Source organism: Lynx canadensis, chromosome X (genome assembly GCF_007474595.2).
Source record: "Lynx canadensis isolate LIC74 chromosome X, mLynCan4.pri.v2, whole genome shotgun sequence".
Taxonomy (NCBI): domain Eukaryota; kingdom Metazoa; phylum Chordata; class Mammalia; order Carnivora; family Felidae; genus Lynx; species Lynx canadensis.
Window position 1 is genome coordinate 34,972,503 of NC_044321.2, and position 23,967 is coordinate 34,996,469.

At 49.4% G+C, this 23,967-nt stretch overlaps 1 protein-coding gene across 1 annotated transcript; it reads right to left on the bottom strand.

Annotated features, from left to right (window-relative positions):
* Positions 1–527: 527 nt before the first annotated feature.
* LOC115507888 (RNA polymerase II subunit A C-terminal domain phosphatase SSU72-like) lies at positions 528–1,112 on the bottom strand. Its single transcript, XM_032592277.1, has one exon. It carries the CDS (start codon positions 1,110–1,112, stop codon positions 528–530), a length of 585 nt encoding a protein of 194 aa, XP_032448168.1.
* Positions 1,113–23,967: the final 22,855 nt, after the last annotated feature.

Below are 23,967 nucleotides of genomic sequence, written 5' to 3' on the forward strand. Positions count from 1 at the left end.
TGGAAATCAAACATTAGTTCTTAGTATAGATCCAAGTGCCACGAGAGGAAGGCTGAGTGTGGACACAGTGAGAGGGTGGCCACCTGCGAACCAAGGACAGAGGCCTCAGGATAAACCCGCCCCCCCCCACCCCCCACCCCCACCCCCACCCCCAGCCAGCAGTTGATTTTGGACTTCGCTCCAGAATTGTGAGAAAGCAAAGTACTGCTGTTCAAGCTACCCAGCGTGTGTGTGTTCTTACGGCAGCCCAAGCACACTGGCCCCGGGGAGGGGGGGGGCAGGGGGGGCAGCTTCTTTTTTTCCCCCCTCCAGCAAGCGTGGGGGAGGGAGGGGAAAGAACAAGAAAGCCACAGAGATAGAGATGAAATGTACTAGAAACCGTTGTTTGCAGTTTTCGTTGAAGAGAAGTAACCTGATTGTCTGTCGTCTGGTGCCCGTGCGTATCTTCTCATTTCATACATCTGGAAGGGAAAGGTAGTGAGGAAAGGAAGGGCACAGCAAGGGCTGCAGGAGTGCGGCGGCGCCGGTCAGTAGAAGCACACGGTGTGCAGGAAGGGTCTGCCGCTCTTCTCCTCGAACTCCTGCAACAGCTCGTCCAATTCGTCCTCCATGTCCTCAGTGTCCTGAATGCACTGGCACAGCTTGCAGATGAGGATCGCGCCCACGGTGGCCTCTTCGTCGTTGTCCTCGATGTCCACGTTGATCACGTGCACCGGCTGGCAGGTCACTTGCTCTCTGGAATTCATATCTTTCACCACCTGGTCGTACACACTCTCTTCGCAGGTGACAATCAGATCAAACACGTCCTGGCAGTTCTGGAACCTCTCCGGCCGGGGCTTGATCCTTTTGTTACGCTCCAACATATGTAACATGCCATTTTGCGTGTAGAGGTCTCTGTCCTTGCTGACGAGATCGTTGTATATCTGGTCATAGGTGGTTCGGAAATCGTAAACGTTGGGCCGGTCGGGTGCGGGGCCCGGGAGCTTCACGTGAGTTCCCGTTCCAAAGGACCGGACGCTGAATCCCCGTTTGCTGAGAAAGTAGTGGGCCTCCATGCTCCGGTTCTGGTTGCTGGCACACACCACTGCCACCCGCAGCGGCACAGTAGACATAGCGGCGGCTCCCCTGGCTGCGACGCCCCCGTGCGGCCACTCCCACGCAGCCACGGCCCTTGGGCGCCAGCGAGATGGCCACGGCAACACCTGGAATGCGAGGCGCTGAGGTCACAATGTCTTCGACGTGCCACTGTGTCGTGACCCGCGCACGGCGGGGCCGTGCGCAAAGCGTGGGGGTGTGCCGGGCACTCCGCCTCCCGCCCTGGCAGGTGTCCTAGCTTCTCAGAGATGATTCCCAGGGTCTCGTGTCGCCCCGTGTTCACACCCCTTTGCGAAGTGACTTTGCAGCGGTCCTGCCCTCAGGAGGTAGAATTATTTCTCTTGGCTGTAAGTCTGAGCTGGCCTTGACACTTTGCGTAAGTAGAATGTGACTGCAGTGACGTGGGCGTGGGGGGAGGGGTCTAAGCCTAGGGCTGCAGAAGCTTTGTGTCTTCCGTGTTTGCTTAGGGGGATTTCAGGCACCGTGTGAGGAAGCCCAGGCTGTCTTGCGGAAGAGAGAGAGACCGCTTGGAGGGGAACCAATGAGGAGAACCATGAGGAGACAGAGTTCCGAACATCCTACTGGCCCCCATACTTGAGCCACCCCACCTGAGGCTTCAGTTGTGTGGGCACTTGGGTTCTCTGGCCTCAGCCAACACCGTGGGGAGCAGGGTGATTCATAACACCCACCTCCCCTTGCCCCAAATTCCTGCCCCATAGAGTTGTGAGAAATAAACGGATGATTGTTTTAGGCTCCTGGGCCCGGGGATGGTTTGTTACGCCGCGATAGCTAACTCCAACGGCAGAGACTTCCAGCTGCTCCACGGTGTCCCTTCTCCTCTCTGTCCTCGTTCGATGGCTCACGTTTCAGCTAGATACATGGCCACCTGAGATGAAAATTACATTTGTCAACTTGCCCGGCAGCCAGGTACAGCAACCACAACGGTGTGCTTCAGGCAAGGGGTGAGGGTCCAAATGTTTGAGGTAAACTACGGAATCACGATGTACCCCTGAAACGAATATGTCAATTTCACCCCAATAACATTAAATACTTTTTAACGATACAGGGCAATCGTGGAAAGACTGCCTTTAACCTCCTGGAAATCTACCGTTTTGAGAGCCTAGGAAAATACGTTGTGGTGAATCTTCTCATTGAAATGTGATTCAAATCAAGACTTTGGGCCTTTTGACGTTGGGCATGGAAGGCTCTCAGGTACTAACGCAGGCCTGCTACTTGGATCTCCACTGCCCGCTCCAGAGTTTATGGTCGTGATCTCCGTATAGTAGAAATTACAAAGATCTCCCTGCCGCATCCTGGCTCCAGATAAACAGTCCTTCCAACTACGGTGGAAAGTTGAGAGGTATGATTAAAAGTCTGGGTGAGAGTGACCAGTAGGGATGCCTGACTAGAGCGCCTTGGGACACCTGGGTGGCTCAGTCGGTTAAGCGTCCAACTTCGGTTCATGTCATGATCTCACGGTTTGGGGGTTTGAGCCCCGCGTCGGGCTCCGTGCTGACAGCTCAGAGCCTGGAGCCTGCTTCTGATTCTGTGTGTCCCTTCTCTCTCTGCCCTCCGCCGCTCATGCTGTCTCTTTCTCTCAACAAAAAATAAACATTAAGGAAAACAAATCAGGAGCTCCTTATCCTGTTAGCCACTAGGCTTGTGCGCTTGTCATTTCTTGATTCTGTTGCTTTGTCTCTCCCCATGGCTACTTCTCTGTGTTCAGCCTTTGTAATTTGTCGCCAGGGCTCCCCAAGCCTGCCTGCAGTCTGGTCCTCTCAAATCCATTGTCTTCTCTGCAGCCACAGTGATTTCTCTAGAGTGTATATCAGATTCATGACCCTGTGGTGCTTAAAATCCTAGCAATCAACTGGTGGCAAGTGTAGGAGTCGCTTGGTAGTAAGTGGCAAGCCTCATTCAGGCTCTGTGTGGTCAAGCACCACTTGTCTTTTCTGTATTTTTTAAAAATTTTTCTACATAATTTATCGACAAGTTAGCTAACGTACAGAGTATACTTACTACCAAACGACTCCCACACTTGCTCTTTCCCGGCCCCTTCTTCTAGGCCAACACTTTGCTGCCTTTGAAGACTCAGCTTACTCATAAGGCTACCTCCTTCGTTGTGTTCAACGCATGCCCCTGTCGGTTACACCTGTCAGGCTGTTTTCTGATGGTTTGTCTTCCCCACAGGACAGTAAAGTGCTTGATGTAAGCGTAGCACCTGCAGCCAAGGCCCCGCCCCCAGGTCCTCCCTGCACTTTCCATTTCCCGCCATTTCCAGATTCCTCAAGAAAGCCGCTCCAGGAGCCCGAGGGCAGGCCCTCTAGAAAACAGACAGGTGTCGGGGACCTGGATGGCTCAGTCGGTTAAACGTCCGACTGTTGATTTTGGCTCAGGTCGTGATCTCACGGTTCGGGAGTTCGAGCTTTGCGTCGGTCTCTGCGCTGACAGTGCCGAGCTTGCTTGCGGTTCTCTCTCTCCTGTTCTCTCTCTACCCTTCCCCTGCTCACTTGCACTCTCTCTCTCAAAAATAAACACATACACACAAAAACCAGACAGGTACTGGTTATTGGCAGCAAAACTCACTGAGGCCAGAGGTAGCTCAAAAACGGCAACAGTGTTTCTTAGTAAAAAAACAGGAAGTCTCCCTGACCTCGTTGCCCCTTCCAGAGCATGATGGATGGTCCTCTTCCACGCCTCTCTCCGTTCTTATAATCATTTTGGCTCTTGCTGTGAGTTCCATGGGGACAGGACACTGTGCAACATGGTACCCCAGCAATCCCACAAGGCCCTGTGCCTACCCTGCCTGGATCCCTGTTGTCAAAGGGATGGATGATAGAATGTTTTGTCCAGTAAGAGCAGAAGTCGCAAAGGCTGGGGCCAAGGTTGAAACAGTTCTCTGGGGACGAGGCAGAGGTCAGGGCAAGGACTAGTGCCTTAGCTGCCTCTCGAATGATTGCTTCAAACCTGGAGTCAGTTTGCTGCCCCTCCGTTAAGCCACCAACTGGTTCCCTTAATGACTGATACCTTCTGAGGATGTCAAGTGTCTGTAGCTGTTATTAACGTTTTGTGGGGTGGCTTAGGGAAGAAAGGTGCTTCTCAGCTTCTCCCAGGAGAGCCCAGATAGTTCTGAACTTGGAGGAGAGTGAGATCAAAGAGAAGCTGATCAGAGCACCTGGGTGGCTCAGTCGGTTGAGCGTCCGACTTCAGCTCAGGTCGTGATCTCGCGGTCCGTGAGTTCGAGCCCTGCATCGGGCTCTCTGCTGTCAGCTCAGAGCCTGGAGCCTGCTTCGGATTCTGTGTCTCCCTCTCTCTGCCCCTTGCCCCCTCACAATCTGCCTCTCTCTCTCTCAAAAATAAATAAACATTAAAAAAAGAAAAAGAGAGAGAGAGAGAGAGAAGCTGATCATCTGGGCCAGAGGGATGGGGTGTTTAAGGTTAGGGGAGAAGTCTCCAGTACAGAGGTGACTGGACTTTGAAAGTAGCCAGATGAGGACTGTAGGGGGCTCACTCATGTCCACTGTGGCACCTGTGTGAGCACTTGATATCTTTTTAAATCTTTCGTAGCTTCTTCTTCTTCTTCTTCTTCTTCTTCTTCTTTTTTTTTTTACATCTGACTCTTACTTTCCTTCTGAAGCAAGAGGGCTCTCTGAGGACTGACTCACAGTAATTAAAATCACATGAGATTGGTCTAAAAAACCTGGAAAGTCATTATTAATTTACAGTGGGAAATCCAGTCATTTATTCGTTTATTTATTCCATGAATATTTATCGAGTGCTGACCTAAGCCAGGTTGGTCATGCATAACCCTAAAGTTCTTTCTGGAAAGTAGCATATCGTCTTCAGGCAGGAGACAAAAACCACACCGGTTATTTTAACAAGTTTTTAATGTATTTATTTGGGGGGGGGGTGACGAGAGAGAGGGAGAGAGGTAGAATACCAGGCAGGCTCCGTGCCGTCTGGGCAGAGCCCGATGCAGGGCTTGAACTCAGTGAGATCATGACTTGAGCAGAAAAGCCTGACGCTTAACTGACTGAGCCACCCAGGCGCCCCCTAACAGACTTTAATATAGAGAACATTTAGCTAGGTATGATCGCCAAATGTTTAGCTGGGTATAGTCACCAAAGAACCAAAACAACCGAGACGGGAACTCCAAGGCATCATAGAGGTAGCAATCTCAGCTAGCAGCGACCACTGGTGGGGGAACAAAGGGGAAACATGGAATTCTTGAAACCTACAAGCTGGGAGGGGGGAGTCACATGGGGCTGAAAACCCGATGCCCCAGGACAGCCCACCTGCTGGCCGGCGCGGGTGTCTGAGCTCCAAGGACGGGCCTCCCTGAGGTGGGACCCGGGTCCCTGAGGACGGATGCCGGCAGCTTCTGTGGGAGTCAGCAAAACCGGAAACTCGATTCAGTTGCTGCTGCGGGAAGGAAATGCTGTGAAGAAACATGCAGGATGCCATTCACAGGATCCGGAAACTAACGGGAAGCCGACAGGAAGCCAGCAGACGCCGAAGGAAGAATTGAGTCCCTACTTCTTCCTCTAGCCGTCGGTCTTCCTCTCACACCTCCTGCGGGCCGAGCAGCTGGCTGAGCAGAAATGTGGTTTGTAGCGCCCCAGCCCCAGCATCGCAAAGACAGGTGGAGCTGAGACACCAGTATCTTCATAACAGACACATCACCAAGCAAGTTTGAGGTGAGTGAGGGTGAGGTAACCCCCTCCCCCACATCCTCACTACCAGGTCCCCCAAAGGCAAGTCTCTGACCAAATTCTGTCACTCGCAGGGACGTTTATGAAAGAAGCATTCATTAGCAACCAGGCGCAAAAAAACGTCTCTGCAACCCGATCTGTAGACTCGAAGTCCCAGCTCCCAGCCTAGCGCTTGCATAAAAGGCCCACTCAAGGCCGATGCAACATTCTAGAAGTATCGGGGAACCAGCAGTTCTCCAAAACGAAGAGGTCGCGCCACCTCTAAGGTGCAGGCGGCGTCCTCTGATAACCTCTTCAGGTATAGGTAGAGAGTGTCCCGAACATATTTAAGTCAGTCCATAGATCCCGAAGACCTCGAATTTCACAAACAAGAGCCTATTTCTGACACTTGTGCTAATTAACAAGCCACCAACTTCATCAACGAAAGCCCATTTCTGACTTTCGTTTTGCTCATTAGCAATACCTGGTCTTGGAGTTGGATGTGGCCTTTGTGAGGCAAAGCCGGCCGCCCAGCTGGAGAGGGTTTTTGATGAGGGACAAGTGACCGCCCCTGGAACTGCAGCTTTTAACACTGACATGATATCACAACGTTCAGAGACACGTGTTTCAAAAATAAAACACAGACATCATATTAAGTTTGGGTTTAAAACAATTATTTTTTCAAGGTTTGTTTTTGAAAGAGAGAGAGAGATAGAGTGTGAGTGGGGGAGGGGCAGAGAGAGACGGGAGACACAGGATCCCAAGCAGGCTTGGGGTGGGGGAGGAGGGGGTCTGAGCTGTCAGCGCAGAGCCCGATGCGGGGCTGGAACTCACGAACCGTGAGATCATGACCTGAGCCAAGGTCGGACGCTTAACTGACTGAGCCACCCAGGCGCCCCTGTTTTGTTTTGTTTTTAATGTTATTGATTGATTGATTATTATTTTTTGAAGTAGGCTCCACACCCAACGTGGGGCTTGAACTCACAACCCCGAGATCAAGAGTCACACACTCTACCGACTGAGCCAGCCAGGTGCCCCATTCGTTCGGTTTGTACCAGGCACCGCCAGGGTTTGGTGGCCGACCAGGCTCAGTCCTCGCTCTGAAGAAGCTCGTAGCCCGGAGGCGAACGATAAATAGGTGATTGCAGTGTGAGCAAAGAGCTCACTCAGCTGTCAGCAGACCTCCCCCCGTCGATTGAGTTTGCAGAGAAAATACAGGACGCCTAGTTCGGTTTGCATCTCAGATCAACAATGAATCGTTTTTCAGTATAAATAGTCGTATTTTGTTTGTCAAATCCGGCAGCCTTACTTCTAGGCAAAGGCAGAAGGAAGGCCAAACAGGGCAGACTTTGGCTTGGTGAGTGCGGGTCAGTCAAGGCGGGAGGGTGAGGTCGTTTTAGGTTCTGTGCTGGAATTATCCATTTCCGTCTACCTCGCTGGACAAGCGCAAGTGTTCTGGAGGTCAGGCAGTTTGCTGCCCCCGAGCAGCGCTGATCCCAAGCCACGTGTGGTCTCTCTGAGCTTCCTTTTTACCGCACAGTAAAACACTTCTGCCAGCACATTCATTCTCAAACAACCCCCCAAGAAGCTGGTTATGTTTAGATTCCCATAATGGCAACACCATTTTGCTTCTCTCTTCTAAATAGGTCCCCTGGGGGACACCTGGCTGGCTCAGTCAGTAGGGCGTTCAGCTCTTAATCTCTGCTCAGGTCAGGATCTCAGGGTTCGTGGGTTCAAGCCCTGCATTGGGCTCTGCGTGGACAGTATGGGACCTGCTTGGGATTCTCTCTCTCACCTCTCTCTCTCTCTGCCCCACCCCACCTTGCATTCTCTCTCTCTCTCTTTCCAAATAAATAATCTTAAAAAAATATAGGTTCCCCAAATAGTATTTGTTTGCTCACAGCCTTCATTTTCTTCTTCTACTGGTAGCTGATCTCATTTTCTTCTTAACACCCAGAGAGGTTAAGAAAGTTGCCCAAGGCTAGCCAGCTGGAACTTAATCTCGCCTCGGGCTTCAAGGCCTGTGCCCTTCCTACTGCTCCGTGATGGTCTGTGTCCCAGAAATTGTGTTCCCCATCACAGGGAAGCAGCTGTTGGGTAGAATGGAGGACATTGGGCTTGGAGTCAGAGGACTTGGGCCTTGTGCAGAAATGGAAACATCAGAGACAAGGTCAGGAGCATGGGGAGGGCTTCGATGTTCAAGAGCTACATGTGTTTGGCAACTCATGCAGGTTGATCTGACAGAACCTCTCGATAAACCTGAACTCTGGGCGTGCAGAATGACCCAAAGCTAAGCCCTGTTAGTGATGCCCCAGCCCCAGGTGGCACCGCGATTAAAGGAGCAGATTTGGGATCGAAAGCAAGAGACCCTGCAGGTAGGAGCTCAGGACAGGTGGAGTTCCTCCCACTTGACCTTTGCAGAACCAGCCCCGTTGTTCTAGCGCTGTGGTCTGGCGATGCCGGTGGCCACATCTGGAAGAGTCAAGGGAATGGAGGGCAGGTTCGTGATCCAACTGAGACATCACAATCTTCAAATCTTCCGAGCTGGGGCCGGAAACTGATGCCAGGGCAGCGGCGGTGGTTAAACAAGCGGAGGCTTTATGGCCAGCCAGGTGGGAACCTGAAACTTTCCTTTACTACCTGTGTTCTAGGGTGACCAGATAATGTCTCTGAGTAGCAGTTTTCCCATGTCAAAATGCAAATTATACTACCTGCCTGTCGGGGTTGTTTTAAGGATTAATGATAATATATATAAATGTCTGGCACAATGTCTGGCACATAGGTGTCATTCAATATGAAATAGTGCCGCTGATGACAGTGATAATGATGGAAGGGATGGCAGTGATAGAGGTGCCCCGATGCGGGGCTGGAACTCACGAACCTCGAGATCATGACCTGAGCCGAAGTTGGACGCTTAACCGACTGAGCCACCCAGGCGCCCCGTATCTATTCCTTTTAATTTGCATACCCCACTCCTGTTATTTGCCCCTCTCTATGGTCAATATTCTTTTCAGTTTAACGTGTGTATTTAGGGGCACCTGAGTGGCTCAGTTGGTCAAACATCTGACTCTTGATTTTGGCTCAGGTCATCATCTCACGGTTCATGAGTTTGAGCCCTATGTCCAGCTCTGTACTAAGCCTGCTTGGGATTCTCTCTCTCTCTCTCTCTCTCTCTCAAAATAAATAAATAAAATTTCAATGTGTATATTTAATTTGTATTTTCTTTTAAAAAATGCATTTTGGGGACACCTGGGTGGCTCAGTCGGTTGAGCATCTGACTTCGGCTCAGGTCATGATCTCGCAGTCTGTGAGTTTGAGCCCCGTGTCGGGCTCTGTGCTGACGGCTCAGAGCCTGGAGCCTGTTTCAGATTCTGTGTCTCCCTCTCTCTCTGACCCTCCCCCGCTCATGCTCTGTCTCTCTCTGCCAAAAATAAATAAACATTAAAAAAATTTTTTTTAAATGCATTTTGCTTTATGTATGTATATGTTTCTTTTGCCTTTAAAACCAACGTTATTGAGGTATAACTTACATGCAAAAATGTTCCTATTTTAAGTGTACATTCCGCTGAGTTTTGACAAATGTATATACCCATGTCACCACACTGTAATCAACATATTGATCACTTTCATCACCATGAAAAGTTCCCTTGTATCCATTTGCGGTCAGCCCCCCTCCCTCAACCCCAGCCCAAACCAACACGAATCTGCTTTTTCTAGCTAGATATTAGTTTTGCCTGTTCTAGAATTTCATAGACAAAGAATAATATAGTGCATACTCTCCTGTGTCTGGCTTTTGTTCAATATAATATTTTTGAGATTCATGCATGTTATTGCACATATCAATAATTCATTTCTTTTTTCAACGTGTTTTTTTTTGTTTTTTGTTTTTTTTTTTTTGGGACAGAGAGAGACAGAGCATGAACGGGGGAGGGGCCGAGAGAGAGAGACACACAGAATCGGAAACAGGCTCCAGGCTCTGAGCCATCAGCCCAGAGCCCGACGCGGGGCTCGAACCCACAGACCGCGAGATCGTGACCTGGCTGAAGTCGGACGCTTAACCGACTGCGCCACCCAGGCGCCCCAATAATTCATTTCTTTTTATTGCTGAGTAGTATTCTATGAATATACCACAATTTGTGTATTCTCCCATTGATGTATTTTAAATTTATGTGTATTATTTTACATATCTCATTTAGTTTCTTAGCTCAGGTGTCATTGTAAGCTCTACCTTCCAGCTTTTACAGTTTCTCCAAATTGGGGTAGAAAGGACTTGTTTGGGCCCTTTAATGTTAGGGGACCAGCAAGGTGTCCCTTTGGTCCAACCAACCTTAGGTAGTATTGTACTGTGTTAAAAAACTTTGCTTTATTTATACTAAATTTATTTACCAAATCTATTTATTTATGCTAAAAACCCAAAAAGAAAAAACCCAAGTCACCCATTTCTTAATAACCATCTGAAGATTTCCACCTGCTGGGACGAGTCCTGTGACTCTCCCCTTCCTGTTTTCTTTTTGTTTCGCACCTATCAATATTCCCTGTATTCACCTTATATTCTTTAGTAACTGTTTGAAACTTTCCACCTCGTTGGGAAGCATCTCTGGTCTGTCCCCGGCCTCTCCCCATTGGCTTGTTAATTAACCTAAGGTTTCTATTAGCATCTGTAAGACCCTGAGGTGAAGCGGAGACTGCAAACTCGAGGAGGCTTCCAGAGCTGTTTTTTTTTTTTTTGGTTTTGTAACAATGAGGTTACGTGGGGCGCCCATGTGAAAGGGGCCCCCTCAACCCTGGCATTTACCGTGACCTGGGTAACGGGCATATTCGGCGGGTTAACATCTGGGTCGTCATAAAGCCAGTCCCACACGCCAGGAAGCCTCGCAGCTGCTTCATCCGGGGTTTTCCACTAGGCATTTATCGGGGTTAAGGACAGAGCTCTTTCTAAGGATTAGAAAGCCTTCGGGTGGCTTTTGCCCAGTCCACCAGGCTGGCTGTTCCCTCGGGAGTGTCTGGATCACGTACAGCCGCCTGTGGCTGGGGCACAGCGAGCCGTGGGTCCCGCACCTGCCCAAACATGCCCTTCCCCCCAGCAGCGTTCAGACCGAAGACACCGCCCCCAATCAGTGTCTCTCCCCAATCCAGCTCGGCGAGGCTTCCTCAGGAAGCTGAGGATACCGATCTACAAGACGAAAACAACTCACCTTCTTGGTTCTGTCCTCCCCCAACGCTGGCTACATTCTTGGTCATCAGAGGTCTTCTTTAGAAGTACTTTCTGTTGTCCTTATAGAAATTTTCTCTTGGGGTGGAAGCTTGGAAGCTAGTGGCTGAAGCTCAGCCTCCCCCAAATCTGAGTCTGGGCTAGTGTCACAGCCTGACCCAGTCTTCTTTTTTACTTTAGGGATGATAGGAAACAATGACTAAGGTATTGAAGGTTTTGCCTTGTTCTTAGCCTGCGTTTCCTTCTGCATCCCGTGAAGCAGCTCCCCCGGAGTTGGATCTTTCTCTAAATTCCACTGGTAACTTTCACCTTTAGTAAGTGGGCAAAGCTCCAGACCGTGGGTGAGCATGTAGCCACCCGGGAATCAAAGGTTCTTCATCCTCCGCCCTTTCCTCCTTTCTCTTTCCAAACCACGTGTATCTGTGAGCCAGGGCCATTCTAGCAAGTTCCGCGTCACTGACACTGACTAAAAAAGACCTGAGCTTTCCACTGTGTGGGGAAGAACCCAGCTCTTCCCTATTGTGTGTTTCTTCCCCATGCGTCTCCTTTACTAGACACACAGAACACTTCTAGTCACACTGACACTTCTAGTCACCAAATGTGTGGAGTCACCAAATGTGTGGAGGGTTTCCCCACATGAAGCAATTCTCTGTGACATTCCTGGTGGTGGGTATCCTACAATTCAACTCAATTCTGACACGATCTACCTGGAGGCAGCGGCAGATCCCACAGGGTAAGGGATCAGTCCCATAAGACTGTCCCCACTCCCCAACTTCAGACACCAGTCAAGTCCAGGCTGTCAGCGGTGCTTCTGACCTATTGGCTACAGATTGGACGTTCCCATGACTTGCTCCTCGGGTTTGATTAATTCATTAGAGCGGCCCACAGAACTCAGAGAAACATTGTACTCACTACATTACCTGTTTATTACAAAAAGCTGGAACTCAGGAAGAGCCAGATGGAAGAGATACGTACGGTGGGGTCCGGGGAAAGGACAAGGACCTTCCATGCCCTGTGCAGGCATGCCACTCTGCCCACATCTCCACGTGTGCACCAACCCGAAAGCTCCCTGGACCCCATCTTTTTTTGTTTTTCGTTTTTTGTTTTTAGGGGGGCTTCATTACATAGGCGCGATTGATTAAATCATTGGCCATTGGTGATTGAACTCAACCTCCAGTCCTCTTCCCGCCACCAGAAATCAGGGGGTGGGACTGAAAGTCCCAACCTTCTAATCTTGGTTGGTTCCCCTGGCAACCAGCCCCCACCCTTGGGATACCTAAGGTCTTTTCAACAGTCACGTCATTAACATAACTAAAGATACCTTTATGGATCTCAACGCAGGAAATTCCAAGGCTTTTAGGCAGGGTGAACCGGGAACGATGGAGGAAGACCAAATACATACGGGAAATATTTTGGTCATCTGAATAACCAAATACATATTTCTTGTAAATCACAATATCTCCGGTTCTTAATCTAGAGGGTCCTCACTTATAGTGTTAGATTGGAACCCAGTTTTTTGTGTTTTTTTTTTGTTGTTGTTGTTGTTAAGGTTTTTATCTTTAAGTAATCTCTACACTCAACGTGGGGCTTACAACCCAGGGATGGAGTCGCATGCTAGACCATCTGAGCCAGCCGGGCACCCCAGATTGGGACCCAGTTTTATTTTTTCACATGTGGCATACCATTTTTCCCCCTCAACTCCATACAGTTGATCTCCAAAGCCTTGGCTGTAACATGAGTACAGGTAGTTTGAAAAAAGAAATCTCTTCATTAGAATTTGTTTGAACTTTTAATTGAAGTATGGCATACATATCTCAAAGTTCTCAAATCAGAAATGATTTGATGAATTTCCCAAAGTGAAAACAACAGTGAACAGGACCTTGGCTGTACCTCAGAAGCCCTCCTCCTGCCTCTTTCCATTCACTGCCCATCATGGATGAATTTGGCTTGTGTGTGTGTGTGTGTGTGTGTGTGAGTGCTTCATATAAATGGAATCATACTTTTTTCAATATTATTGTCTTTTTTATAAAATTTTTTTTTAATTTTTTTTAACGTTTATTTATTTTTGAGACAGAGAGAGACAGAGCATGAGCGGGGGAGGGGCAGAGAGAGAGGGAGACACAGAATCGGAAGCAGGCTCCAGGCTCTGAGCCGTCAGCCCAGAGCCCGACGCGGGGCTCGAACTCACGGACCGTGAGATCGTGACCTGAGCTGAAGTCGGACGCTTAACCGACTGAGCCACCCACGCGCCCCTAAAATTTTTTAATGTTTATTTTTGAGAGACAGAGCATGCATGTGAGCAGGGGAGGGGCAGAGAGAGAGAGAGAGAGAGAGAGAGAGGATCTGGAGCAGGCTCTGTGCTGACAGCAGAGAGCCCAATGAGGGGCTCGAACTCACGAACCATGAGATCATGACCTGAGCCAAAGTCAGAGGCTCCACCAACTGAGCCACCCAGGCACCCCATAATGGGATCATACTTTATGTACTCTCTTGTGTCTCCCATTTTTCACTATCATGTTTCTCAGATTTATCCCTATTGTTGTGTCTGGTTGTAGTTTGCTCATTCTCATTGCTGTATGTATTCCATTGCATAATTATACTACAATTTTTAAATTTTCAACGTTTATTTATTTTTGGGACAGAGAGAGACAGAGCATGAACGGGGGAGGGGCAGAGAGAGAGGGAGACACAGAATCGGAAACAGGCTCCAGGCTCTGAGCCATCAGCCCAGAGCCTGACGCGGGGCTCGAACTCACGGACCGCGAGATCGTGACCTGGCTGAAGTCGGACGCTTAACCGACTGCGCCATCCAGGCGCCCCATACAATTTTTAAATTTTAACTCCAGTTAGTTAACATGCAGTGTAATATTAGCTTCAGGTGTACAATATAACGATTCAACACTTCCATACATCACCGGGCACTCATCATGACAAGTGCACTCCTTAATCCCCATCACCTATTTAACCCATCATGAGCTTGGTAACCATCAGTTACCCCTTGGTAACCATCAGTCTGTTCACTACAATTAGGAGTCTCCTTCTTGCTTTGTCTCTCTCTCTCTATATATATATTTTTCCCTTGTTGTTTGTTTCTTAAATTCCACGTATATATGTATATTGCAACAACATGGAAAGAGCTATATACATATATATATACACATACACATACACTATATGGGGGCTCGTCCGGGATTCAAGAGACCCCCCAGGACCCCACCCGGAGGGTCCCACATCTGGTGAGTGCACTCAACTTCTACCTTTCGCGCGCATATTTTCTGAGAGCTCTATACTGTATCTCTACCTGTAGGAATTCCAAACTGTCTTTGGGTCGGCATTGGCTTAAGCGGACGCGCTGGCGAGCCGTCGACCGGGGGTCTTGGGAGACGTCCCTTGCCCCCACCAAGAGGACGAAGTCCTCATCTGTGAGGAGGGCCGGCTGCCATTACGGACAGCCAGCCCTTCGTTTTACTTTCTGTTTTGTTTCCGCGGCCGCGCTGGAACGTTTGTCTGTGTTATTGTGTCCTTGTTAATCGTCATAACCGTTTCTGTCCTGGTGTGGATTGAAATGGGGCAGACCCAAACCACCCCCCTGTCTCTTATGCTCTCCCACTTCTCGGACGTTAAGGAAAGGGCTCATCATTTGAGCACAGACATAAGAAAAGGGAAATTTCAGACTGACTGCATGTCAGAATGGCCAACCTTTGACGTGGGATGGCCCCGAGAAGGAACTTTCCACCTACCTATTATTTTGCAGGTCAAGGCCGTAATCTTCAAGGACAAACCGGACGGCCACCCTGACCAGGTGCCCTACATCCTGGTCTGGCAGGACATGATCGAAAACCCCCCTTCTTGGCTAACACCATCCTTACCCCCCAAAGCAGGACTTACCAAGATTCTAGCCCTGCGGAAAGCTGAGAAGGAGACTGACACAAAGACCAAAACGCCCCTTTATCCGGTCTTGCAGGATTCCTCTCCGGAGGACCTGATTCATCCGCTGCCCTACCAGGCTCCCCCTCCCCCTTCCGCCCCTCCATTGGAAGCACCAGGGGCTGCAGGAGGGGCACCACCCCTCCCTGACGAGGGAATTCCTGTGCAGGGGGTGGGGGGGGGCAAGCAGCAGGGACACGTGGACGGACCCACCGGGCGGCCCCACCCTCAAATATGGGGCCGGCGACTCCACCGCCCTTCCCCTCCGCGCCATGGGGCCTCCCGACGAGTCTGGAGAACCACCAGTGTTATATTGGCCGTTCTCCACCAGTGATTTATATAATCGGAGAACTCAAAATGCAAAGTTCTCCGATAACCCAAAAGATTTAATTGGGCTTTTAGATACTGTTCTCTTTACCCACCAGCCTACTTGGGATGACTGTCAGCAGCTCTTGCAGGTTCTCTTCACCACCGAAGAGAGAGAACGAATACAAGTGGAAGCTCGGAAGTCTGTCCTGGGAGAGGACAGACAGCCGACTCAAAACCCAGACCTCATAAACTCTGCCTTCCCCTTATCCCGCCCTACCTGGGACTACAACTCGGCTGAAGGTTAGGAGAGACTCCTGATCTACCGCCAGACTCTAATGGCAGGTCTCAAGGCTGCCGCGCGCAAGCCTACTAATCTGGCCAAGGTATATGATGTAAGACAAGGTAAAGGATGAGAGTCCAGCAGCCTTCTTAGAGAGAATCACAGAGGCTTTTAGGCAGTACACCCCGATGAACCCAGAAGCCCCAGAAACAAAAGCCGCAATTATCATGGCTTTTGTTAATCAGGCCGCTCCAGACATCAAAAGGAAATTACAAAGAGTGGAGAGGCTAGGAGAGAAGAGCTTGCAGGACTTAATAACAGTAGCAGAGAGACTTTACAATAATAGAGAAAGCCCGGAGGAGCAACAGACTAAACTATGCGACCGGCACACCCGAAATCTGGCTAAGGTCCTTCTGGCTACAACCATGGATGACCCACAGGAAAAACGGAGGCACCTCAAGAAGCTGACTTCAGGGACAGGTAAGGAGGATGGCCCTGGTCCCCGACGGGAGCGCCCTAAACAAAAACCAATGTGCTTATTGCAAGGAAGAGGGCCACTGGGTGAAAGACTGCCCTAACAAAAGGTGTAAGTCCCCTGCGAACATATTGGAGATGGAGGACCTGGACGACTAGGGGAGTTGGGGTTCGGTACCCCTCCCCGAGCCCAGGGTAACTCTCAGAGTGGAGGGGCAACCAGCTGAATTTCTAGTGGACACTGGGGCACAACATTCGGTCTTATTACAACCCCAGGGAAATTGGCAAGCAAGTCCTCATGGGTGCAAGGGGCCATGGGGACCAAACAGTACTCATGGACTACCCAAAGAACTGTGGACCTCGGCATGGGCCGGGTATCCCACTCCTTCATGGTCATCCCCTGAATGTCCCTACCTGTTGTTAGGTCGGGACTTGCTCACCAAGATGGGGGCACAAATTTGCTTCCGCCCCGGAGGGGCAAAAATCCTAGACAAAGAAGGGCAACCGATTCAGGTGCTTGTCCTGAGTTTGGAAGACGAATATCGTCTCCACCAGACGCCCCCAGCCCCAATGACTGACATTGACCGTTGGCTACAGGAATTTCCTCAGGCATGGGCAGAAACTGGGGGAATTGGGCTGGCCCGACACCGACCGGCTATATGCATAGAACTAAAACCAGGGGCAGACCCTGTCAGGGTCCGCCAATACCCCATGCCTCTTGCAGTGTGAACGGGAATCACGCCCCACGTACGGCGACTGCTAGACTCAGGCATATTAAGGCTCTGCCAATCGGCATGGAACGCTCCCTTGCTGCCGGTGCGAAAACCGCACTCTAATGATTACAGGCCAGTCTAGGACTTAAGGGAAGTCAAGCGGCGAGTAATGGATGTGCACCCCACGGTCCCAAACCCATACACCCTCCTCCCCACCTTGCCTCCAGACAAAAATTGGTATACGGTATTAGGTTTAAAAGATGCCTTCTTCAGCCTGCCTTTAGCACCCAAGAGCCAAGACCTTTTTGCCTTTGAATGGACGGACCCTGAGAAAGGCGTCAATGGCCAACTCACTTGGACTCGACTACCACAAGGATTCAGAAACTCACCAACCACCTTCGATGAGGCCTTACACGAAGACTTGGGTGAGTTCCGTTCTGAGCACCCTCATTTGACCTTATTGCAATATGTAGATGATAGCCTGCTGGCGGCGGAGGACCAGGACACTTGCCTGCGAGGCACCAAGGACTTACTCCAGACTAGAGCGGCTCTAGGATACCGGGCCTCAGCCAAAAAGGCCCAAATCTGCAGAGCAGAGGTGAGCTACCCGGGGTACAAATTAAAGGACGGACAAAGATGGTTGACGGATGCGGGGAAGGAAACCGTCCCAAGGATCCCACAGCCGCCAACCGTCCGTCAGGCATGTGAATTCCTGGGGTCGGCGGGGTTCTGTCGATTATGGATTCCGGGTTTTGCCGAGATGGCCAGACCCCTCTGTGAGGCCACCAGGCACCAACAAAATTTTGAATGGACAGAGGTCATGAACAAGGCCTTTTAATGACCTTCAACAGGCCTTGCTGTCTGCCTCGGCTCTCGGGTTGCCTGACCTAACCAAGCCCTTCTACCTGTATGTAGACGAGAAAGACGGGGTGGCAAAAGGGGTCCTTGTCCAGTACATAGGCCCCTGGAAAAGACCCATAGCTTATCTCTCTAAAAAGCTGGACACGGTAGCCGCTGGATGGGCCCCCATGCTTAAAAATTATTGCCGCGGTGGCCACTATGGTCAAGGACGCAGACAAGCTAGCCATGGGGCAAGAGCTATATGTTACCACCCCACATGCTATTGAAGGGGTACTCAAACAGCCCCCAGACCGCTGGACCAGCAATGCTCATCTGACCCATTATCAGAGCCTACTGCTAAACCCCACCGGAATTTTATTCAAGCCACCTACAACCCTGAATCCGGCAACGCTACTCCCTAACCCAGACTGGGACCCCCCCCCCCCCCCCCCCCGCATAACTGTCAAGAGATTTTGGCACAGGTGCACGGAATCAGGGCTGATCTCCGGGACCAGCCGCTGCCGAACGCACGGCATACGTATACCGGTATACGGACGGCAGCGGTTTTGTCCGAGAAGGAATCAGATACGCGGGGGCAGCCGTAACCACAGAGACGGAGATCATCTGGGCAGAGCCATTGGCAGCCGGAACATCGGCTCAACAGGCAGAACTGATCGCCCTGGCCGAGGCACTAACCATGCGAAGGAGGTGAACGGGTAAACGTTTTCACCGACGGCAGGCCCGCCTTTGCCACCGCTCAAATCCACGGAGCCCTTTACAGAGAGAGAGGGCTTCTGACAGCAGAGGGAAAGACTATTATAAAAACAAAACAGAGATTCTTGAGCTCCTAAGGGCCTTCTGGCTGCCCGAGGCGCTAGCTATCATCCATTGTCCAGGCCACCAAAAAGCAGACACACCAGTAGCCAGGGGAAACCGGCTAGCTGACTCAAAAGCGAAGGAGGCGGCCCTTTCGGTGACCCAGGTTTTAACAACCACGCTACCCGATCCGGGGGCACCGGCCCTGCCGGACACCCCCAACCATACTGGCACCGACTTACAATGGATTAAATGCTCGCCTATGACCCAATGCTTGCGTGGCCGGTGGAGGGCCGCAGACTCCAGCATCATCCTGCCAGAGGAACCAGGACGACGAGTCCTATCCCAAACCCATCGGAGGACTCATGGGAACAAGAAAGACGGAAGACCTCATGCGACATGCTAAGGTCATTATTAAGGACTCTCGAGCAAAGATCGAGCAGATCGTGGCAAGCGGTCATGCATGCCAGCTAACCAACGCCACCACCCATGGGTCTAACCCCGGAACCCGACTCAGGGGAGACCGCCCAGGAGCATGCTGGGAAGTAGATTTCACCGAGGTAAGGCCTGGAAAGTATGGGTACAAGCACTTGCTAGTTTTCGTCGATACCTTTTCAGGGTGGACGGAGGCATTCCCCACCAAGCACGAAACAGCGCAAATCGTGACCAAAAAGCTGCTGGAGGACATTCTGCCAAGGTATGGATTTCCTGCCAGGATCGGATCCGACAATGGACCGGGGTTCATTTCTAAGGTAACACGGGGAGTAGCACAAGTACTGGGGGCAGATTGGAAATTACATTGTGCTCACAGACCCCAGAGCTCAGGTCAGGTAGAGAGGATGAATAGGACATTAAAAGAGACCTTAACTGAATTAGCCTTGGAGACTGGTGGGGACTGGGTCACTCTCCTCCCCTTTGCCCTATATAGGGTGAGAAACTCACCATCTAAGATGGGACTGACTCCCTACGAAATCATGTTTGGTATCCCCCCACCTATCGTTCCTGCCTTGAAACCCGAAGTGCTTGCTGAGTTCGATGACCAACAGCTTCTTTTCTCCCTCCGAATGTTACAAAGAGCCCATGAGCAGGTGTGGCCTAAGCTGAAGGCCCTCTACGGTACGAGACCGGGCCGCCCCCTGACCTCCATCGGTATCGGCCAGGCGATTGGGTGTACATGCAGAGGCACCAAGAGCAGACACTCCTATGTCCCTGGAAAGGACCCTACATGGTGATCCTGACCACGCCCACCGCTCTCAAGGTCGACAGAATAACTCCCTGGGTCCACTACACCCACGTCCGGCCAGCTGATCCACACGCCGTCCTCAAGGACTTTGTTCCGGAATGGAAGAGTCAGCCCGACAAAGACAATCCCTTAAAGCTAAGGCTGCGTCCCTCCCACTTACCCCGCTAATATTACTTACGCTGTATCCCCTCGCGGCTAAACCCAACCCCAACCCCCACCGACCACTTAATCTAACCTGGCAAATCATCACCCCAAGCTCTAAACCATGATTGGGTCCTGCATAGGATCCTCTGGAAAAGGGGGGAATGTGGGACCCAAGGAATTTAACAAAAATCCCCTACCCCTGGACAAGCAGAGCAAGACTAACTCCATTTTGTGCTACACCCACCATCGCATGTATAACCCCCACATGACCTACTTATTGCTTAAGACATTCCCCCACCCTAGTCAAGCCGCTGAGTACACCCTTACTAGAAACCGGCTCATATAGGAATGCGGAACCCCTAACCGCCAAAGAATGTAAACCCCGCCTTGTGCCCGCCAAACTTGCGCGCCAATTCTGACCAGAGTGATAGGCTAGTTCAAACAGTTACTATAGGGTAAATTGTAATTCAATGGGCCACTGCGTGTGGACTGACAGGACTATGCAACTTTCTGTGTGTGTTACAATCTCACTGGCCACTGGCCCCTATAAAACTGCTACGCCTCTTAACCTAGGGGTCCAAGTCCCTGCTCCGCTGTGTCGGGCATCCTTGGGCCCAAGCTCGAGCTTGCAAATAAACCCTCGTGCGTTTGCATCGGTATCGGCTCCTTGGTGGTCTCTCGGATTCAAAATCGGGGCCATTACACTATATACGTTATATATACACGCACCTTTATCCATGCATCTACAGATAGAGACAGAGACAGAGACAGACGCAGAGATAGAGATAGAGATATATGCCACATCTTCTTTATCCATGCATCTGTCAGTGGACACTGGGGTTGCTTCCATAGTTTGGCTATTGTAAACAATGCTGCTATAAACACAGGGGTGCATGTATCCCTTTGAATTAGTGTTCTTGTATTGTTTGGGTAAATACCCAGTAGTGCGATTGCTGGATCATAAGGTACTTTTATAATTTTTTTTAATGTTTATTTCTTTTTTAAGAGAGAGAGAGAGGGACCGAGGGAGGGGCAGAGAGAAAGGGGGCCAGAGAATCCCAAACCACTCCGTGCTGACAGCAGAGAGCCCGATGCAGGGCTCAAACTCACGAACCGTGAGATCATGACCTAAGCTGAAATTCAGAGTCGGACGCTTACCCGACTGAGCCACCCAGGTACCCCAAGTAGTTCTGGGGTAGTAGTTCGAGGAACCTCCATACTGTTTCCTACAGTGGTTGCACCAGTCTGCATTCCCACCAACAGTGCAAGAGGGTTTCCATTCTCTGCGTTCTCACCAACACCTGTTGTTTCTCGTGTTGTCGATTTTAGCTGTTCTGACAGGTGTGAGGTGATATCTCATTGTGGTTTTGCTTTGCATTTCCCTGATGATCAGGGATGATGAGCATCTTTTCATGTGTCTGTTGGCCATCTGGATGTCTTCTTCAGAGAAATGTCTGTTCAGGTGCTCTGCCCATTGTTTGCTGGATTATTTGTTTTTTTTCGGTGTTGAGTTGTGTGAGTTCTTTATATATTTTGGATACTAATTCTTTGTTGGATATGTCATTTGCAAGTATCTTCTCCCATTTAGCCTTTTAGCTTGGTTGACTTTTTCCTTAACCGTGCAGAAACTTTTCATTTTGATGTAGTCCCAATAGTTTATTTTTGCTTTTGTTTCCCTTGCCTCAGGAAACATATCTAGAAAGGAGTTGCTATGGCCGATGTCAAAGAAGTTACTGCCTGTATTCTCTTCTAGGATTCTTATGGTTTCAGGTCTCACATGTAGGTCTTTAATCCATTTTGAATTTATTTGTGTGTATGGTGTAAGAAAGTGTTTCTTTTGCATGTAGCTGTCCAGTTTTCCCAGCATCAATTTTTGAAGAGACTGCCTTTTTCTCATTGGATATTCTTTCCTGCTGTGTTGAAGATTAATTGACCATATAATTGGGGGTTTGTTTCTGGATTTTCTATTCTGTTCCACTGACCTATGTGTCTATTTTTGTGCCAGTACCATACTGTCTTGATGATTACAGCTTTGGAATATAACTTGAAGTCCAGAATTGTGATGCCTCCATAATTATACCACAATTTAATCATTGCACTATTGATGGGCATTTGGATCGTTTCCAGGGTTAAACTTAAAAATAAAATTCTCAGTTATTTCACCAGCAAAAAACGAGTTTCTTTCAGGAATAGCAGAGAATTGCAATTCTGGACATGCAGGTTATGGCGAAACCACAGGCAAATCCAGAGAACAAAGGAGGAGGTGCTCTTTTGTAGAGGAAAGGGGGCAGGTGGGAGGGGCCGTCATAAACAAAAACTCCATTAGACTAAACTGGGAGTTCAAAGTGTAGTGGCTTATTGGCTGAGCTGTGACCGTCTCCCATTGGCTGGGCAAAGAGAAAATCTTCCTCCAGCTCAGGTAGTAAAGTACACTTGATCTTGAACAACACAGATTTGAACTGTGCGGGTTCACTTACACACAGATTTTTTTTTTTTATTTTGATAAATATGGTGCAGTACTGTAAATGTATTTTCTCTTCCTTATGATTTTCTTAATAGCATTTTCTTTTCTCTAGCTTACTTTATTGTAAGAATACAGTATAGAATACATATGACATACAAAACATGTGTTAATCAACTGTTTATGTTGCCAGTAAGGCTTCTGGTCAACAGTAGGCTATTAGTAGTTAAGTTTCTGGGGAGTCAAAAGTTATATGCGGATTTCGACCCCCCTGTTGTTCAAGATTCAATTGTGTAGGCTTCTTCTTGCTGTGAAAGACAGCGTGAGCAGGGGAGGGGCAGAGAGAGAGAGGGAGACACAGAATCTGAAACAGGCTCCAGGCTCTGAGCTGTCAACACAGAGCCCGACACGGGGCTTGAATGCATGGACCACAAGATCATGATCTGAGCCGAAGTCAGACGTTCAACCCACTGAGCCACTCAGGGGCCCCTGTATAAGCTTCTTCTTGTGAATTCCAAGAATATCTCTTCCTGTTGGGGTCTGCAATTGATGGTGAGTGGTAGGGCATGAGGGCCCCCACCCTTCCTGACTCCATCTTAAATTCTTTTTTTTTTTTTAATGTTTTTGTTTATTTTTGAGGCAGAGAGAGTACAGTTAGGTGGGGGAGGGACAGAGAGAGAGGGACAGAAGATCTAAAGCGGGCTCCTCGCTGATAGCCGTGAACCCGATGTGGGGCTTCAACTCATGAACCACGAGACCGTGACCTGAACCAAAGTCAGACATTGAACGCTCAACCGAGCTACCCAGGTGCCCTGAGCATCTGATTCTTGATTTCAGTTCCAGTCATGATGCCAGGGTCATGGGATTGAGCCCTGGATCAGGCTCTGTGCTGGGCAAGGAGCCTGCTTAAGATTTTCTCCCTCTCCCTCTGCCCCTCTCCCCTGCTTATGTGCTCACTGTCTCTAAAATAAAACTTTAAATGTTTATTTATTTTTGAGAGAGACAGAGAGACAGAGCACGAGTGGTGGAGGGGCAGAGAGAGAGAGAGAGAGAGAGAGGGAGACACACAATCTGAAACAGGCTCTAAGCTGGGAGCCATCAGCCCAGAGCCTGACGCGGGGCTGGAACTCACTAACTGTGAGATCATGATCTGAGCCGAAGTCGGACGCTTAACCGACTGAGCTGCCCAGGCACCCCTCTCTAAAATAAAATTAAAAAAAATATATATTAAACATAAAATTAAAACCTTAGTATTTTCCATTGCTTTTTCATTTTAGCCATTCTGATGGGGTGTAGTGGTAGCTTGTGCTTTTAATTAGCATTTCCTTATTGCCTAATGAAATTGAGCACCTTTTCAGATATTTACTTGCCACTTGAATATGTTTTTTCAAGTGTCTTTTCCAGACTTTTGCCTGTTTTTCTTTTGGGTTGTCTGTCTTTTTCTTATTAATTTGTGAACGTTCTTTCTATAGCCTGGATATGAATCTTTCTTCTGGGAAATGTACTGAGAATATTCTCTTCAATTCTGCAGGTTGTGTTTCAGTCTTTTGATTTCAAGTAGTCTGATAGTGCAATGATGCTTGTTGTATTCTGGTAAAGACATCTTCAAAGACATCTTTGCCCACACCAAACCATGAAGATGTTTTCCTCTAAGAGTTTTATTATTTTATCTTTCATATTTAGATCTACAATTCTTCTGAATCTGGCTTATATGTATGGTGTGAGATAGGGATCCAAATTTATTTTCCCTCCAATTAGATAT

Bases quoted from the DNA above. Each gene is read 5' to 3' on its own strand.
- LOC115507888 (XM_032592277.1), bottom strand. From the start codon at position 1,112: ATGTCTACTGTGCCGCTGCGGGTGGCAGTGGTGTGTGCCAGCAACCAG.